Here is a 20,259-nt window from a genome sequence, read left to right as displayed (position 1 = left end):
TGTCTTACCGACGAGCTCGCGGCTAAAAATCAATGACATTTAAGCGAGGAACGAGAGAAGGGACCCGAGAGAAAGAAACTAGGAAAGGGGCGGGCGGCGTGACTCGAGCAAAAAGAAACGGAGATCCTGTGAACCGAGCTAGGGAGCGGTCTTTTATTTCGATGGAAAGCAACTCCCACGGTCGTCGTCGGTTCTTCTGGTCGAGTTTCGGAGGCTACTTATAAAAATCGAAGTCGACAAGCTAAACGAGAATTCCCGAGGGTTCGAGCGAAGGGAAAGATGGCATCTGCGTAAGCGTACGTGAAATATTAATGGGAACGTAGGGAGGAGAAAGAAACGCGTCGAGAGACAAGTAGACGACGCGACGTAACGTCGCGAAGAAACGGGAAGGTAAAGTTACTGCTAGAAGAAGAAGGGGGCGGTAAAGGGGGGAAAATGGGGCTGAGAAAAGGTCGAAACGAAATGGTACGCGATGCGACCTGGACTAAAGCGACTAAACGAAGCACTCGTTCGGCTTGGCGTCTCGACGAGTTCCGCTTTAAAGATAACGAAGCGAGTTCTTCGCGGAATAAAGGTACGTAATCGCTGCGGCACCTGTCGAGTGTTTGTCGAGACTGTCTCAGCTAGGGCGACGGGAGCGACAGGTGGCTTCGTTCCCTCCTTTCCCTCTTTTCTCTCTCCCCCAGCCCACGTTGACCTCCCCCCTCTTCTTCTTCCCTTCATACTTTCTGTCTCACGACACTGTGTCTACCTTTCTCGCGGTATTACCCTCATCCGTCTTTTTCTCCCGTCTCCCTAGCTTCCGAGGCCGCGACTCCACCACTCGCTCGGGGGTGTGATTTAAAGTGTAAACTTAAATATTCCAGTCGGCGCCGCCGTGCAAATAGATTCGATATTAATGGAGCTTCCACGTCTTGAAAACCGGGACCGAGGAGGTAAGAAAACTCGCGCGGACGATTCACACCCTCCATGCGAGAAAATCAGGGTTTACTCTCTAGGACGCTCCTGGCGTTCTTTTTTTGTCGTACGAGGGAAAATACGACGCTGACGGCTGCTGAGTGATCCATGGATACCTCGAGGGAGATTCCTTGGGAGCCTCCAAGTTTTTGTGCCAACCTACCGTCGTAATTTATGAAATTTCTGAACGTACACTTACCTGCATCTCTCTTACAATTCTTCGCATAGACTATTATTATAAGACTATGATTAACTCGATCCAAGTCTTCGATCGTTTCCACCATCTCTTTATCTCTTCCACGCTCTTTCTTTCTCTCTCTCTCTCTCTCTCTCTCTCTTTCTCTCTGCAATCACACAAACCTGCATTTGCATCACGTCGTTCTATACCGAAACGGTTAACAATCGGAATAAGGGGAACGGTAACAATGGATAATAAAGAAATATAGCTCGTTAGAGAAAAATAAAGGAAGCTTTATTCTTTACATACCATAGCAGGCGATACGAGTCGATAGCGCGTCAAGGTCCCCGGGGGCTTCCGCCCCGCGACGTTGGCGTGCCGGTCGACGGATATAAACGAATATCGGGAGGAAGATCGGGGTGACGTGGGGTCAGGAAATACGGCGAGTCGGTAGAGGATCTTTCCTGGGGTCGTATCGTACACACATTTGTTTCTCTGTTGGGTGTTCGCCGCGGTCTCGTGACGAGGTCACGCGAGAGTGGCCGCCAATTTGTGCAGGTTCATGATGGTCGTCGCATCGCCCGGCTGCAGCCTCAACGCCTCGCTGTAAGCAGCCGCCGCTTGCTTGTATTTCCCGTTCAGGTGAAGAATCGCGCCGAGGTTTGTGTGACTTCGCGCCTCGTGCGGCCTCAAGGTAGCCGCGTGCCTGTACCACACCTCCGCGTCCTCCAGCCGGTCCGCTTGGCGCAGCGCGGACGCCGCCGCCATCGACAGCTCGTAATCGGATCTGGAAAGTTCGGCGGCGCGGAGTTGCTCCTCTGCCGCCTCCGACAGCCGACCCTGCGACGTCAGGAACAGTCCTGCAAAGCCACAGACCGTCTCAAAGTTATACGTACAATGTTACGTTCGAAATCTTGCTCTCTAGAGGAACAGTTTCTAGCTTGTAAGCTTGCCCAGTCGGATTAACAATTTTGTTTTTAGTCATAATACGAGGAATGACGCGCAAGTGTATGATATGCGTGATTATGCGTGAGTACATTGAGATAGCATGGTCTTATGAAGGTCACTTAATGATAGACACACTATGACAGTCGAGGGAGAGCTTCTGTAGAATGAGGTGCAGCTCGGATAGGTTGATCAACCTTGAAACCATTAAGTCGACTTAAGATTAGTCCGAAACAATTTGCTCTTAGCGGTACTTTCCATCTCCTTCTAGCAACGAGGTCTATGCGACTAGATTAAACCTGCCTCAAAAGGAGGGCCGCGATATAATGTTATTAATACCGCGAAGAATGAGTGGTAGCTTCTTCTGAATAATGAGCTTCTTCCCAAGTGACAAGGGATAAACGTGTGTGAATTATATACTTTGTTATCCTTTCGTCATATATTATTTTCTAATTAAAACACACGGTCGCCAAAAGACGAAAATTCATCTTCCATACACACAAACACATACGTACACACACACAGGCATATATATATGTGAATATCTTAACACGTTACAGAATGTTGCACGAGAGTAGCATAAGGTATACATAAGGTCAAGGTTGCCAGCGGAGAATTGTCCTCAAAATTCCGGCGAGACTTGGCGGAGGACGAACGTTATAAACGCAACTCGTGATATATCAAGTATAATATAATGCGACGTTCCGTGGACCACTGCCTAATGACGCGTGCTGCTAAGAGAGATAAACCGCGATGGTTTTTGCGCTCGAAAAATCCGACTCCAACGCGAGACTCTTTTTGGCGAGTAGATTAATCCTGACCGCAAAGAATCGGCTGACCGATGCCAGTGACCATCTCCTTTCACGGCTTTTGCAAATGGAAAGGATAGATTTTTGAAAGGGTGGGTGAAATACTAGCGAGAAGAGAATGTTGCCAAACCAAGATCCAAGAACGAGAGTCTGAATGCGGTTGGAGCAGAGGGCAAGCGTGAACAGAGAATAGAACGATGCGACGAGCACTAGGAATTGCGACGCTTTTCTGGAATTTCAATACCCGTCGATCTCCTTTCGGCTGCTGCCTTCCTTCTGATATTCGCTATTCCCTTGTGGCCGTCTCTTTTTTCGATTAGCGCCCTCCATCGTTGCCACCACCCACTTTCCCACCACAGTTTCTACTTTCATCCCCCAGGAAAATATTACACCGGTATTTAGAACGACCAGGCGGAATCTTACGATCTTCTTATCTTCCCTATAAAACGGTTCCTTGAAAAGATCTCCGTGAACCTCCTTTATCGTTACGTCCGTTACATTATTCTATCTCCGCGGTTTGTTTTCTTTTCGTTCTCTCGTTTCAACATAGAAGAGGATTACCAACGTCTTCGCTCGTTGTACCGTATAGTCGAGGAATCAATTATACCGAGCGGAACAACGGGCCAGAGGATGAATCTGTCGCAGACCACTCCAATTTGCTTGACAACGACGAGGATGCGCTTAGGTCTCGTGTTTCGTTGCTTTAATAATTAACGAGTACCTCTTGTTATTTCACGAATGGCTATAGACTACAGACGTTTCAGACTAGCGGATGGATGAAGGATGAGAAATCTGTCTGATGATGTTCGATTATTCAACGATTCTTTTTTAATTAAAGACACTGGCAATTATACGTACCGTAATGATGGTGCACGCTCGAGTCGTCCGGCGCCAATCTACGGGCTCTCAGGAACCATCTCTCAGCCTCCAGCACACGGCTCGACTGCGGAAGAAACAAGGCAAATCAGTAATCGAACGATCGATCGGGCCGCCATTGTCGACGCGGTCTACCCTTCACGGATCGTCGAGTCACGTTGTAACGAAATTTATCCTGACGCGATTAGGGGCACGAGAACGAGAAACAGAGGATTCTGTTTCGCTTCGCACACAGAGGGGAACAGTGTAAAAGATGGAAATGGAATTTCGATACGGTTCGCCTAGCCAACACAGCCTGCACGGACGAAAATTCATCGGCTACGCGACAGGACGCCGACATTTATCGGTCAAACGTTCAATTACGCTCGGCATCGTTTACCGGTATTGACTTTCCATTGACCCTTCTGGTTTCCACGTGACACACATCGTAATTTACCGACTGAGACTTTCGCAAATGAACATTTAACATTCCAAGAACAAGAGAGCAAATAACAGGGAAAGTGGTGATTTATTTCACGAAACAGAGGGAGAACGAGAGCGATCGAATAAAAATTCTAGTTTCTAATTTCCATTTTCTGTCTATTATCTCCGATTGGCATCGTTTGCACGTCCAATTTGCGATCGATACCGGGCAATAAAATATTGAAAAATTTCGGTTCAAGTGACTCTGTTTCATATTGTTGACGCAGTTATTTACGTGCGCGGCGTGATATAATTTTATTGCGACAGAGATGCAACTAAATCAGCAAATTAAATGAAATTTTATCAGCCGTGAAGCTATTTCATTTACGACCGATCAATTTGAAGTTATTTCGCGAGCGACAGCTCGAGTATACGAAAGGACTAATGGAAAATTGGCAATTCGGTAATATTATCATGGTAAGCGATCAACTATATTACGCGTCCCTGATAATACGTTCTAACCATTGCAAAGCTATATCGATTAGTATAACGTAATCGTATCGAGTGATTATGGAGCGACGTGGAAAGACGAAGGACCGATAGTCCCGTCACGCGTTTACGATACAAACGATAATTGATCGCAAAAGCAACGACGCGTTTGCGAAAGGAAATGCCCTGTGTATGGTTCGTTTGGAGAACGAGACACGTACAGGGAAGGAGGAAACATCGCGCGTTCCGAATCTCTCTCGGCTCAGTGAGCGTAATCGTCGGTCGTGTTAGATATGTTTTCAGGAGAAATACCGGTTTCCGGTCAACGATTGACCAGGCCGGAACACGGAACGGTCGGTGGATCGAGCAGAATCAGCTTAACGGCACGCTGTTTCCCGTCGGCGGGTTTCTCTTTAAGTGATGTGGGTCAGCCGATTCTCGGTCGGCCTATCGTGTTCGATCCAGCGCGCCAAGCCGCGCCGCGCTACGCCGCACCAAAATAGTACTAACTACTTACGTGCCGAGTCGAAGGTTTGCTAAGTGATGTGGGTCGCTACGTGGCCAGACTCGTTGAGCGAGAGCCTGCAATCCCGGTTATCGGCTAATGCTATTTTATATCGTTTCATATTCGAGCCAAGAGCCTCCGTCATGATTTATCTTCTTTCTTTCTTTCTTTCTCTATGTTAGGGTAGATCTTCGATACTACAAGTTATACGGACGTGGCCATGTAAATTTACTTGTTCGAAGAGCCATTCAAATTTGAACGGATTTAGCGCTGTGTGTCAATTACGTAATTCTGTCAATTCGACAAGTAACTACAAGGCTATTAGCTTTGAAAACTATCCGTGCAATCCTGACACTATCATAAACCTCGCCTAACTGCAAACTCTAACTTTCTCTCTCTCTCTCTCTCTTTATTCCTTTACTTTTCTCTTCTTATCACGATTCAAAGGAAAAAGTAGCTTTTGCAAGTGTTGGAGACCTGTCGGTCTGCGAGCAGCACCGTAGAAGAGCGTTACTTTGCAAACAGCGTGAAACGGTGTTGGGAAGATGGGATCGAGTTCTTTGACGCGATGGCGATCGAAAAGTTGGCCGATTCTCCCTAAGGCATTCTGTTTTTCCACGGGGGTTCCGGTATCTCGAGTACGGGCACTGACGCCTGGTGTAGCAGCCGTATCTCGGTGGCTGTACACGAAATTCCGTTGAACGATATTGGTCGGGCCGCGGTAAACTTGGAAACTGGATCCGCGCTCTGATGAAAGAGAACCGATCTAAAACTGGTAACTACTTACGTTTCGGGCCAAAAGTTTCCCGTAAGTGATGTGGGCCGGCACGTGGTCAGGCTGGCTGGCCAAACTCGCCTGGAACCACCTTTCCGCTTCCGCGTACTGTTGCAGCCTCGATAGAGTTTCCCCCAGCAGATTGTAAACGCTCTGTAAAACAGGTCGATCGTCAGACTTTCCACGGTTCCTATCTTACTTTCTTTTTCTTTCCAATTTTTCTCCATTCGCTTTTTTCTTCTACCGATCCTAACCGACATGCTTCGTTTCGTTGATATTGCGCTCCCCTGATACGCGAATCAACGATGATTTAACAGCGAGCAACGAAACGGTGCTCTAAACGAATTAGCGCACGATTAATTCGTAATTATTGAGCCAACGAAGCGATTCTCTACCAGCAATTTCCTCTATCTCGTGCACAGAATTACAGAACACGATGGAATATCCTGAAATTACTCTTGAAGGCCACTCATAATACCTCGCGTCGACTTTCCATAAAAAAATGAAAGAAAAAAAATACTATCACGCTATAGCAGTCATAATGCTTCACGTTCTCTACCGAACATTCGCTTCATCGTGTGGATGTTTCAACGAACGAATTAACACTTTCGCCTCAAAAACCCATTTCCGTCTGCGCTAAAAACAAAAACTCCGCCAGGGGTGCTTAACGAACGGCGTCGAAGGTGCGATTAATATCGGCCGGCGTGCGATAAATCCGCGAGGAAGAAAGTAATTGGCTCGAGAGAGAAAGAGAGAAAGAGAGAGAGAGAGAGAGAGAGAGAAAGAAAGAGAGAGGGAAGGGGAGCGAGCAGGTACGGATGGAATCAGTTTCGGGAAGTTTTCTGATTTTCAGGACCGACGGCTGCTGCTAATGGCCGACGGAACTCGAGCCACGGACTTCTCACGGACAACGTATATATACACCTATTCGATTCTTGAATGTGTAACGCGTGTCTCTACACTCACGTCAGACACGTACAAAGGCGTTTTAGGGGTAAGGTGATCGAGGGGTGAGCACGTGAGTAGACCGTATAGACGAGAACAAGATGGGAACACAAACGACTGTGAGCGTTACGGAACGACTAACACCGAAAAGCTTCTTTCCGAGCGCACGGGCTTGCCCTTGCGTCTCCAAGTTGTAGGCTAAAACTTTTATGATTTTGTTCGTGCCGGATGTGCAGCTTGGAATAAGCAGAGGAAAGCAAACCTGCTAGATGGACCGTAAGAAGGAAAGAAAGAAAGATAGAAAGAGAAAAGAAAAGGGTGGGAGAGACAGAGAGAAGTCTCCTCGCGGGTGCAGAAGACAAATGGCAGGGAGCGTCGGGAAAGGAACGAGGTCGAATATCCAACTAACTCGTCGGACCCGATTGCCCCGTGATTCGATGGATCTCGCGTCCCGTTTCTCGTGGAAGTACTCGGTATCCGATCGGAGCTCGGAGTAATCTGTATCAGCTCCGGCAAGAATCGCGCGATTCATAAGAATTCGATCAACTCCTCGCGTTCACGTCCTCGCGATGATTTATCGTTCACCATCGTCTACGTAGTCGGCTCTTTTATTCGTCGCCGTACGATCGGGCTTGGCTACGGCCAAATTGAATCCGGCCGAATCGATTCGAATCGAACGGTTGACTTTCATCGACAGGGGGAAATTTTACCCGCACTTAGCGTTCCTCTATCCCCGTGCAAGCTTTCGATGGATGAAGAGAGAGAGAGAGAGAGAGAGAGAGAGAGAGAGAGAGAGAGGTTACGGTTCTACCGGGACTGAATGCCACGGAACGTTCCTTAAAAGGGAACGCGAGACTTTGTCTTAGAAAGATCTCTCGTTGCCAGCTTGGAAACGCGCATTGGAAGCAGAGTTTCCCGCGGTTCCGCTCGAAAGGTGAAAGCAATTGCAGGCCAGGACGCGAAAGTGGCCGCGTCGTCAAAGAATCGGCTCTTTTCAAAGTGGAACGCTCGCATTGTTTCGCCTCATTATTCACTTGAACCAGTTTCCACGAGCATCGCGTTCTCCCATTTAGTCTCTGCACGCAGTCGGCGAGTCGTCCCGTTTCATCGAACTTGTTTCCGTTCTCGCGCGTATCTTCTTCGTCGTTGTTGGCAAATCGCTTATGTATCTTATCTCCAGGCTTCGTGGAACAAACGAGCGAGTGACAACGTACAGGCAGAATGATATTCAGGCTCGGTGCGTGACTTTCGATTCCTTCAGTGAAACGGTAAAGATACCGCGACACGCTGAATAATTCGTCGCGAAAGCATCGTCTGCAAACCAGGCGTAGCTGCCCGATTGAAAAATTGAGAAGAAGCCCTGGACCGAAACTGCGAGAACTCGACGAGTACGCGCGTCGATAATAAGTTCGAGAAAGGTAAATACATAGGGACTGAAGAATTGCGAGCACATCTTGTGAAACGTTTAAGGGGGGGGTAAGGTTAATTCGCACAAAATAAGGCATGCTTTTATGAATTATTTGTGACGATACAGTTAAAATCTCTTTATTAAAACCAATAGTACATTAAAGTATGACATTCGAAGAATATTATATAAAATTTTCACGAAGAAATATTAAAAATACGACAATGGCAGCAATTATTCGGACGTGTCTCGGAAAAAAGGTAGAATTGTTCATAATTTGGTGCTGGATCATCTGAAATCAAAAAATCAAAGTTCATTCGTTAGGTAACAGTTTTCCCCAGGTAACGCTGGGAGAGTTTTTCGAAATTTCAATTTTTCACTTTTTTGGAACACTTTGAAACGAAAATTAACCGCAAATTTTTCAACAAATTTTCACAAAATCGGCTAATTTTCCCTTCAAAGTGTTCGAAAAAAGTGAAAAATTGAAATTTCGAAAAACTCTCCCAGCGTTACCTGGGGAAAACTGTTACCTAACGAATGAACTTTGATTTTTTGATTTCAAATGATCCAGCACCAAGTTATGAACAGTTCTACCTTTTTTCCGAGACACGTCCGAATAATTGCTGCCATTGCCGTATTTTTTAATATTTCTTCGTGAAAATTTTATACAATATTCTTCGAATGTCATACTTTAATGTACTATTGGTTTTAATAAAGAGATTTTAACTGTGTCGTCACAAATAATTCATAAAAACATGCCTTATTTTGTACGAATTAACATCCCCCCCCTTAAGCAGCAAAAGAAGGAGAAGGAGAGAGAAAGAAAGAAAGAAAGAGAGAGAGAGAGAGAGAGAGAGAGAGAGAGAGAGAGAGAGGTTTCGAAATTCCATTGTGCGGAATCATTATTCACTTGGACTACTTTTTGAGAGTATTACCCGGCGGCACGACGTTTTCAGCCAGCGGGATACCTGCGCTCGAAGTTCGCAAGATGCATGCTTTTACATGGCCATGTCATCGACGTTGAACGCCATTGTTGCCGCAAAATCACCTCTTCGAAGCGACTCTGGAAACCACCGAGGGACTGCGTTTCGCGCAGCCCTCTTCGCAAATCCTCTTCGAATTCAGTCTGTGTCTATATTTTCTAAGGGAAAATCGAGGGATAGAAAAACGCGGAGAATAGGCCCCTGGAAATTAATCGTGTTTCTTTGTTCCGAGTCAACGATAGATTGCTTTCCCTTTCCTTTCTTTCTTCTTTCCTTATTTCGTAGCCTCGCGCAAGTTGCGTCAAACAGTTTTTATAAGGTAAAAAATCGATGGCCATTTCTCGCGTTGAAGTTGGCCCTCGAGAGAGCTACGTGCTTTTATTTGTACGCAAGAATCCGCCTGGCAACGGGGGATCATGTATTCAGCGGCATGATTTCGTTGAAAATACGGCCTCGAGCTACGCTCAGAGGAGGAGGAACGGGAAAGGGGCGAGTTTCTGGAGAGCGGTGCGCCGTTCGACATTCCACTGTTCCTCGAGTGGGCTGTTTCTTCGAGAAAAATTAGGGACATAACTGTGCTTACATAAAAATCTGACGGTTCCCGGGTCCGTTCTAACAAGGAATTCATAACGGTGCCTGACGCTCGCAGTTGCAGTTTACCACCCTTCGCCCTGCACAGACTTTCTGGTTTGTTATATTTTTCCTTCTTTTTTTTTTTTACTACGTAACTTCGCGATATCGGGACGAAAGGAGAGTGCTACGGCACCATCCCGTCTGCTGGATGAATGGTTAATCAAGCTCGAAACCCGATTTAGCGACAGCACGTCAGCCGGCCAAATTAACAGAACATTTTCCTCGAAATTTTCTGATTCGCGTCGAATCGTCGGCTCTTCATCCCGGAATAATTAATCAAGCGCGTTTCACAGGAATCTCAGTAAATCAAGCTGTGGTCTCCGCTGAAGATATTTGGCCCGCGCTACTTGAAATTTTGTCCAAGATTAACAAGACTTTCAATCGATTTCAGCAACAATTCCAGACAAACCGATATCTCGATTCCACGAGCTTCAAATTTCAAAGAACGTACCGAGAGAAATTGGGGATTTCCTCGGCAGGAGGACGACGATTATCGCGATAAACTCGAGCGTGGTCGCATTGGTGGGTTTCGCGAGAATATTCCGTGTGAATTATTGGCCTTATCGACGGGCAACGCTCGCCAGCAGAACTTGGACCGCGGACCCGGTGGCTCGTTTAATTCGCCGATAATTACGTTCAAAGGTTTCGTGAGAGAGCGCCGCTGCAGCGCCAGGATCCTGGCAATTGTCGTCGAAATGCGGAGGGTGCGAACAGCTGCGGGGCGAATGCGGCGTCACGTCGTCATTGTCGTCATTGTCGTCGCCGCCTCGTGCATACCGAGTCGCAGAGTCAAGGGGGAACAAACAATTAGAACGGTAAGTCGAGCGGGCCAATTAGATGACTGACTGTGTTCGAGAACGGTGAAAGGATAGCAGTGAGAGAGAGAGGCTGCCACGTTAGCGATACGCAAGAGAACTAATCGCTGAGAATAATTGGATTAAATTGCGGGCTCGCGTATCGCGCATTTCAAACCTGCTGCCTGGCCTTATCTTTGATTTATACGATATCCCGGCTATCTCGATAAAACCGACAAAATCCCAGGTGTCTTGCTTTCAAAAGGTTAATTTGAAATTCAATTCGTTTTATATAATATTTATCGTAAATCACGCGGCCGAGAAACGCGGCATATTTTTCTAACGATTGGAGGAGAAAACTTAAGCTGAAAGATTAAAGTAAACACGTATTGGCGGAGCTCGAACGATTTCAATTAACGGTAACGCGTTTGGCGAAAATATAAAGCCTATAAAGGCGCCGGGTTCGCGGCGATTTACAACGCGAACGGCAACTCGCATAAATATTCAGACCGGGGCTTCAACGGATTAAGATATATTCTCGACACGTATGCAGGTAACGACGCGTGCATGCAGCCGGTCGAGCGGCGGACGAAATAATATTTTTTTCTCTCTCGCCAACCGTCTGTTTTTCTCTGTCTCCAGCGTGGATTCAATCGCAGACGCTCTGTTCTTGCTTCGAGTTTTAATCCCGCGGATTCGTCGCGTATTTCTGGCTCGTCACGGCCATTTAGCGAAACTGGATCGAAAACGCGGTCCGGTTAATCGCGCGATTATTGCGTGCTTTGTTGCTCGTGAGAGTGTCATCGCTGTTTCAAGAGGATTCGAAAGATTCACCAATAAAGGCAGGGAATTAGAGAAAGTGGTGTTTTTCAAATTTGTCTCTTTAAATACCATAATTAAGGATCTCATAGGAATAAGGGAAGTTCTAATGGCGAAGAGCAGGTGGAAAGTTTTAGGAAGAAAGATATACTTACTGACGATGATATATTTTTCATTAGCGTGAAAGCTTTTGTTTATGCTAGTAGTTAAAAGGCGACGCGATTTTTCACGCGGGCACGCGGTATTTTCCTGGAATTTGCGATACTCGGATGAAAATTCGCCTGGGAACTCGTCGAACATGGCCGACGATTAATCGCGGTCGAGCGGCGCAATATTTTTTGCCGCGTCGTCAAAGAAACGTACGGTCTGGCGTTGTCATAGAAAGACGATTCCCTTCCTGCTCGCTAATGATGCTCGTTTTTCTTCCATCGTCGGCTTTCGATCGATTTAATCGCGGACAATATTTCCCGCTGCTAATCGCCTCAATTTCCTCTAAGAGTCCATAACAAAGAACGTTCTTTCCCGGTTCAATTACGACAAGCAAGCCGTGTCCCCCTTGGACTTTTAAATCATTGTTTGTTCCTAAATCGTCGTATACGGTTGTAAACTCTGATTTCACCGAAATATGTTTAATATCCTGGCAATAACTCACGTCCGTTGAATCATGAAATATCCTCAATCATCATTAATTTCCCAGTTTCCACCACAGTTTTCTATTTAAACTTTTTCGTAGCGCGTACCACGTAGCCCTTTCCCCCGTTCCGCTATAAAATTGAAATAAGAGATCCAGTAATTGAACCGTGTTCCCGTGAAACACGGGATTGCATCACGGATATCGCCGGGGGATCGTATCTTTCGGCTATCGAATTCGAAAGTGCACAATGGCTTAACGGAGATTGGTTTTCCAGGTGTTTCGCGGCGTTTCACAGGGAAAAGCCGACGAAAACATTGGCCGGTGGGCCACCGCGGCCGCGTATGGTAATTTGCGAATTAATTCCACAGCGGAGTTGCATTAAATTCGCGTTAGCTGAGCCGCGCGCATGCGGTTGCACACGCTCGACTAGAATAAACAATATTCGCGGAAAGGGAAAATTGATCAAATTCTCTCTCTCTCTCTCTCTCTCTCTCTTTCTCTCTTGCTGCCAGGATTTGTTGGACGAGAAAGTTTCGGAAATTATTTCGAATTCGCCATCGTCCTGGCTTGTATTAAATTTACATTAGATAAATACGCCTCGGTCAAACGCAAACAACGCGCTACAGCTAGAAAATGGTCCGACCTGCGCTGACACGACGATGGAACGATTCGAAATTTTGCCTCGGTTATGTCGAACCGATCGCTTTTTCGCGTGTAACTTCCGCGTGTAAAACGGGGGAGAACGAAGTGGATGACGAATCGAAGGAAAAAGAGCGAAAGCAAGTTCTCTCTGGAGTTTTCTCTTTCGTTCTTGCGATGCGTAGAAGCGACCCGGTCGAGCCGAGTAATTCCAATCGTTCTCCGAAACCTATCCTCCGGAGATTGCGAGAAGCCGATCGATTCTACGAAACGAACAATCAGACGACTGATTAGGAGCGCGTAGAGAATGGATTAATTTCTGTCTGCAATCCGATTGACGTGCTGGAGATGGAAGACAGGGGAGAGCGTTCGAGCTTTAATTCCAGCCGCATTACTCGTTTCGTATTATGGTCGCGTAATATCGAATGAAGGATCTCCCTAGGGGCAAATGGAAATTCGTTGTCTCGCCTCCGTGCGTATTTTACAATCCGTTGCATGGTGGCGGTGTCGTGTCGCGAGCAATTGTCCAAATTACCACGATGCGACGAGACATTGATTGACTGATGTTAAATCTTACAGCCGAATCTTTTTACACGTTAGGAAAACGCCATGGGAAACGACGTAGAGTAAATAGAAGAGCGATAGAAAGTTTTATTTAGAGGAGAAACTCGGCGGAAGTTGGCCAACCGGTTCTCAGATTAAACGGTTACATATTCTTTGGGAGAATTACCGCTAGAGTTACGAGAGTGGGTAGATCGAACTAACTGCGCAAATAAGTTGATATCAGTAGCCATAACGTGCGAGCAAAAAGTGTCGGTGCACCTGGAAGAGCGAAAAGGAAAAAAGGTAACGAGCGCAAGGGAGCAAACTCGATAACTAATACCGCCACGTTTGTCGAAGTTTTATTTCGAGTCAGCTCAAATTTTTATTAAAGTGGAAGTATTTACGGCCACGAGTTGCCAAGAAAAAAGAGCAAAGATAACGAGGCCAGCGCAATAGAATGTTTATTGCGTCTAGTTTCGCGTCATAAAGCTAACTGCGAAAGAGAGGGGAAAAAACAACGAGAGCACGACCAGTAGTTAAAAGTTCTGTCCCGGCTAAAAGGTCTTTGCGTCTTGACGAAACTTTCTTCTGGTCTCTGCACTTAACCGTCCTACTCGTTAAATTATGTTAAATCGATCGCTCGGCCTGTCGCTAAGACGATCTTTGATTCAAACGATGATTCATTCGTCTAATTAGCGATCGATCATCTTAGCACGAGCCGATATATTATTTTCAAATAAATTTCTGTCGCAGAATATATTCTGTGTGTGTGCCACGAGTTGTGAAATTTGCAACGAGCAAGAAATGAAGATACTGAAACCCGTGAAATTCGATTATAGTGGCGAGCGTTCGTTCAAACGATCGACTGTCCGATTATTCTCTCGTTAATTGTCTTTCATTTGATCTGTATTGGACGTACAAACATTCCAGTCGTTTCGCCATGATTTCGTGATTTTTCACGATCCTTTGTTTATCTCGTGGGGTAACAAACAATGTTTCTCACTATTTCCAAATTATATCGAACTGTCGAGTAGCGTAGAGATAAATTACAATTCGCGCGATCCTGGAAATTTTCAAAAAATATTTCCGCCGAATTTGACGCGTCGCACCGTTGACTGGAAAGAGGAAATCCACTTAAAAATTCTGGGAATACGTAGGTGACGGCGAGTTATCTGCGGTGGACAGACGATTTTTTCCGACCCGTTTATCCGCTGTTATCCGATTCAACGCGACATTTTAATCAGACTCGAAAATTAACGCAACCAAAGTAATTATCAGTGTCGCTCGTAAATCATCCTCTGTACCAGCCGGAGAGATCTCGTAGAGAAAAGCTCGGGAATTCGGTTCTTGCGCGGCGCCAAGGACGGCAGTGAAATCTGATCGCGAAAAAGGCTGGTCGCGAACGACGAGTAAATTGTCGCGGACGTCAATCGATCGTCGTGGATGCGTTTCATTTCCCTTCTTTTCTTACATTTGGACGATCGTCTGGCTCGATTCGGCTCGTTCGATTCGCCGCTGGTTCCTTTCCACTTGTTCGCTCACGCTGTTCCCAACCGTTGAAAACTTTCATCTTCCTCCTCTTCCTTTTCCTCCCGTTTTCGTGAAGCGACCGGGTCTCGGACGGCTATGACATTCCACGAGTGGAACGCGTCCCACGTCGAGAATCACGAATTTCCGATAATCGTGTTCTTCGTGCACACAGAAGTCCACAGACGGAGAGGAAGAAAGAAGATCGCCTCCTTAGCGTATTATTCCAAAGTTTCGTCCGATTTTCCACGCCAACGGCCAGCCAACCTCTGGACTTTGCTGGGGAAACGCGACCGGGGGTCATCGCGATAAAACATCGGAAACTGGCGAAACTCCGCTGTAATCTTGCCGGTGATGTTTTACCCCCGTACCTACACTTTGAATCGAGATCTCGGTTCACGTGCACGCGGCAACGAGCGAGTGTTACTTCGTGCCGCGTGTACGTGTACGTTTCCACGTGTTCTTCTCTTTCTGTCGTCGTCGAAACGCCAGTTGCTCCATTTGTGCGGGTCTGCTCGAGCGTGTGTTTGTTTGCCCAAGTATGAGTACACGTTTGTCCGTGTTTGCGCGCGTGAGGTGTACACGGACGACGTCGTAAAGTCCTGAGAGATATCGCAGCAGCGATTAGACCCTCGTTTCGGGAACTAAATTTCGCCGGGTCCCGAGCAACCTTTGCGCCCCACCTCTTCCTTCCTCGACCATTTCTCGTGCGTCTATTTTCGCACGATTCAGACCTCGACCGTCATTCAGCATCACAGGCGGCCTTCGTTCCATCAACGGCAGTCTCTCTATCCACGACTTCTTCGCTTATTTGATCCGGCCCTTGCTTCACGAGAAATCGATAACGGACGCCGCTTTTTCACGAGGCACCACGGCTTTGACTTTCGACCACAGAGAGACCCTCGAATGGAGTACGTAAACGAGCTCCTGCGGAGTTTCTTGGGTCGTTTGCGGTTTCTAGCGGAATATGGACTTTGTTCGTGTATCCAAGTGAACTATGTTCCGGTTAGCGAGAAATGTATCTATATGAAACGCCTCTGGATGAAATCAAAATTGACCATTCGAGCGATTGCACTATGTTGCAACCGCGAAGCGTGGAATTTTGGTGAAAGGTTTCCTTCTCTATCGGTCGATCTATAGAAAAACGAATCACGCTCTAATATCTGAAATTCCCAGAGGTTTGGTCCGGCCGATGACCACGATAGGTCGACGAAGGGAACAGAGGAAATACGATATACCACGAGTCTCTCGATACCATCGAACGGTTTGCAAACAACTATTTTCGTTTTTCCGATTGCTCTCGATCTCCGGTATACCTGGCCAGGTCAGAGTCTTAAGTATCGCGGTACTTTGAACATCGTTCCCCGTGAAATTAAATTTCCTTCGGTCGCCGAGGATGATTTTTATCTCTCTCTCTCTCTCTCTCTCTCTTTTTCTCTCTCTTGTTGGTTCAATTGCACGGGAAGGAAATTGAATCGTCCGGAATTGTTTTCAGTTTGAAGGTAAAGAGACCGAGAGGGGAACGAGTATAACGCGAAAAGAACGAGAGATGGAACGAAATTATAGTTTTATGGGCCAGGAAAATATCCTACGGGAACTCTGGCCGATTATTTTTGCGTCGTTTCAATGGCTAAACTAATTCACAAGATGGTGCCAAACCGCTCGTGACAACATTCATGAGACTGTCTTCCGATACTTTCTTACTTTGGTGTTACTACACCAGCTGACCCGTACATTTTCGGCGCCACATGACGCAAACTTTCCGAATTTTTCGTCACCAGAGTTTCAAAGAGAAACCGATGTCGAACCGAGCCGTAATTTTTTGCAGCTGGAACCGCCTGTCGGTCGAATTAGCGTGGCAGTAGCAAAGGACGGCCTTAATCAGACACGGTTGGATCGATAAACGAAGAGAAATATGACCGATGAAAGCTGGAGGTTCCGACGGCTGCGACCGTCCAATGGAAACCGATCGCTGGTCATTTTTCTCGATTTCGTAAAACGTATTATTCCTTCCGTTCTTACACAAATATCCGCATTCGTGCATTGTTGCGACCTCTCAACTAGGTGGCGATCAGTTAAATTGCAACTGTTCGGTTGTGATCGCGAATCTTGAACGATATTAACGCTCAAGGTGAAGGGAGATTAAAGAGTTGTAACATGCTTACGATTTGCATTGTTACGTCCGGTGACTCTTTACGTTCGAGGTGGCCACCAGCTGTGCACATAGAATTAATCGGATCGCGATAATCCTAAGGAACTGTCATAAAACGAGGCTTTTTGATTTTCCGTTAAGGCCGTCAAATGGCATAAAACATCTTCGAGTCAAGAGGTTCCTTGCGGTTATTGCTCCATCAGGTAAAAATTGGGGAAACGTTGGTTTTCCCATCTTTCCTGGGATTCCACCCGCAAGCGACCAGTGGTGGGGCGATCATCACCGAGTAAGAGTTTTCTTTTGCGACAGCATCGCCACCGGACTTCACTGGTTCATCATCTTTAGAACAGTCAACATCTCTTTATCGGCTTTACATCCTTGGATCATTCACCTATCTCCATTATTAATATATGATATACAGGGTGGTTGGTAACTGGTGGTACAAGCGGAAAGGGGGTGATTCTACGCGAAAAAAGAAGTGAAAAATATAGAATAAAAATTTTTAGTTTGAGGCTTTGTTTTCGAGAAAATCGACTTTGAATTTTCGCTCGGTACGCGTGCACTTTATCGCGTCGCGACTGGTCGAAAAAACCTGCATGTTTATTTGAAGTGTTATGCACGAACGTAAGTCTGGTTTAAACGTAAGAGTAGTTTAAACGCAAGAGTATGAAACGCAAGTGAGAGCGTGTTGAACGTAAGTCCTTATTCTCGAGACACCTGGTGCTTGTATTCTAAGTGTCAGTCTGGGGTCTGTGTTTTCGTCAACGTTTTCTGTCCAATCCTCCGACTGTAGAATTGTTGTGAGCGTCTTGTGCGTACCTCATCGAGGGTGTGTCCTGTTTACGAAATCGTCCAGTGATCTATCGTCGAGTTCTCATCTGATGTCGAAGATCATGACACGTCGTTTGCTATTGAGCGGATCCGTCGAAACCGGGTCCTTAATCTTAAGGTACCAATCAAGCTGTCGACGTGGTGCGAGTTGTAACTTTACACTATGCAGTGTGGGAAATTTCAACTTCTGAAAAATAGCAGATGTGATGTCCATATGGTAAACTGAGGATAATCTTACGTGCATAATTCCAACGTTGCCGTTACCTGTTACCGTTCGACTTGCTTCGTATGAGCGTTACCACCCTGCGTATCCACTTTAAGAATCGAGCTTAACTAAACCGAAAATACAGCGCTATGCCGTGTTCTAAGGTACAATCGACTAAACCTACCAACTTCTATTAAACATAAACTCACTCGGGCCCGTTCGAACAAAAGCTTCAGGGAACAGGGGATCCTTTCTGCCTCGATAAGGATTCAAGCTGTCCATTTAAACGAAGGTCGTATTATTTCCTTCGCCGGTTCCATTGAATCCCGAAGAATTTCGTCGGCGAACAAGAAGAAGTCCGCGGATGAAAGGAGTCGAGGCCGCGCGCGGCGTAATAAGCATCGCGAGGAAGGAGAGAGAGAAAGGAGGAAGGAAGGAAGGAAGGAAGGAAGGAAAGCGGCATTGCTTCTACCAAGGAGGATTTCATTACTTAAAAAGATGCCAGGTTTCTCTCCTTTGCTAACGTTCTTCTCTCGGATGTTCTGTGGTCGCGGGTGATTCGCGGTCGGCAGTCGTGGTGCGCGCGCGAAATGGCCAGGCGGCGAGTAATCAGGGAAAGAAGATGAGACCGCGGCATTAACGAAGCTTCGACGTGGTCTTTTGAATGCGTCACACGCGCTCAAAAGCTGCTCCTTCTGCTGGTTTCTGTTCCAGTTGCCCGAAGAACGGGCGACCGAGTTTCCAGAAACTCGAACGAGCCACAAGCAGAGTAGTGAGGTGTTAGCACAGCGGTATTGCAGCGCTGAAGAACAAAGGAAGCGAGACGCGGACCGTGTAAAAAGCAAAAGTGTTTAATTCGAGAGAGTAGAAGGGAACGATGTGCGGTGGGGGATGGGGTGTGACCGCGAAACGTGGCCGTCCTCCTTTCTTTCTCGCGATATCCCGCCGTTTTTCCCCATCTTGTTCTCTCTTCGTACGTTCTGTTCGCGATTTAGCGCGCGCAAAAGTTGTGGCGATGGTCGCCGGTGCGCGAAAGTTTCACAGGGGTTGGTGCTGCGACGAAGGAGGACAGGAAGAGAAAAAGGCAGAGGAGGGACGATACAATGGACGTTCTTCTGGAAGATTAAAGTGCGCCGCTACGCCGGAAGACCAAGCTGCCGGCGAATGGTTCGCGTTAAAATTAAAATTGCAGACAAAAACCTTCGCACGATGGGATATGGTTCGCGCGAAGCCAGCCCGCGGTTCGATGCGACTGGAAGTGGGCCGTGTAATTTAAAAGCTATTCCGGTAGTCTTAACGGACTCTTGGAAGCCACGTTAGTCGGGTATTAGATCGTGCAATAAGTTCTACCGCGATGCGTTAATATTCTATGAGAAGGTTTTTAAGAGAGAAGATCAGCGAATAATAGGGTTCTTTAACTCTTTTTAAATAGTTTTCCCCTTTACATTTATATTATAGGAGTTTCGCGATGAAAATAAAAAATTGTTACGATTTCACGATCAAGTAATACGAATTCACGTTCGCGTTGGTGATTTCAATTAACAAGATCTCAATTAATCGAGCTCCAATTAAAATTTCGTACCAGTGTCACAGCGTTTCCGAAATTGTTCAGAATTCCGCCAGTTGTAACTTGAATACTTGGCAACTTAGCTTCGACATCGGCCATTTATTAATTTCGTTAAATGAGAACACTGTAAAAATTGCCTGTACATTTATACGCGACGACCAGCGAAACTAGAATATCGATAATTTGTCGTGTAAACACGCGATCGACGACGTGTTCGAATTTTTTCCTCGTATATTCTACGAGTTACGTTCGTTTCGCGTTATCACGAGTCGCATAGAACTCGCGATGACGCGTTTTACCGCGGCATCGACGTTTCTCTTCGCTTTAATCACCGTTGCATCGGTTATTCGAACAGACTTTCTCTATAGCGTTGAAATCGCAACGATAATGACGATATTTCCTGATGTAACGTATGAAAATTCGAGCACACACCGGCTTGAAATCGTGGAAAGCGTCAAGGCGCTTCCGACGGATTGGAAATCCGCGAATGTTTGATTACTGGGAACATCCATTTGCGTCTGTCTAGCCATTAAATTCACCGCGGCTGATCGTTTACGGTCGAAATCGCGTTCAAATTTTCTGAAACAGTCGCGTTATTTCCATCGTCCAAGTTCTATAGTCGTTCGCGGAGCGACATGCTCTTTCA

General features: G+C 46.4%; 1 protein-coding gene across 2 annotated transcripts in view; it reads right to left on the bottom strand.

The window, feature by feature from the left end:
• Positions 1–1,407: 1,407 nt before the first annotated feature.
• Tmtc2 (Transmembrane O-mannosyltransferase targeting cadherins 2) overlaps positions 1,408–20,259 on the bottom strand; it is a 215,607-nt gene continuing 196,755 nt past the window's right edge. The window contains exons 10-12 of one of the 2 annotated variants that reach the window (XM_033332297.2): positions 5,949–6,089; positions 3,748–3,832; positions 1,408–1,995 (exon numbers count right to left, since the gene is read on the bottom strand). In XM_033332297.2, coding sequence (XP_033188188.2) covers positions 1,664–1,995; positions 3,748–3,832; positions 5,949–6,089 — 558 coding nt within the window. In that variant the 3' untranslated portion in view covers positions 1,408–1,663. The remainder of the gene's footprint in view (positions 1,996–3,747; positions 3,833–5,948; positions 6,090–20,259) is intronic. The other variant, XM_033332298.2, reaches the window with a different exon arrangement.

Source organism: Bombus vancouverensis, chromosome 8, assembly GCF_051014615.1.
Source record: "Bombus vancouverensis nearcticus chromosome 8, iyBomVanc1_principal, whole genome shotgun sequence".
Taxonomy (NCBI): domain Eukaryota; kingdom Metazoa; phylum Arthropoda; class Insecta; order Hymenoptera; family Apidae; genus Bombus; species Bombus vancouverensis.
This window is presented reverse-complemented; position numbering and strand designations above follow the sequence as displayed.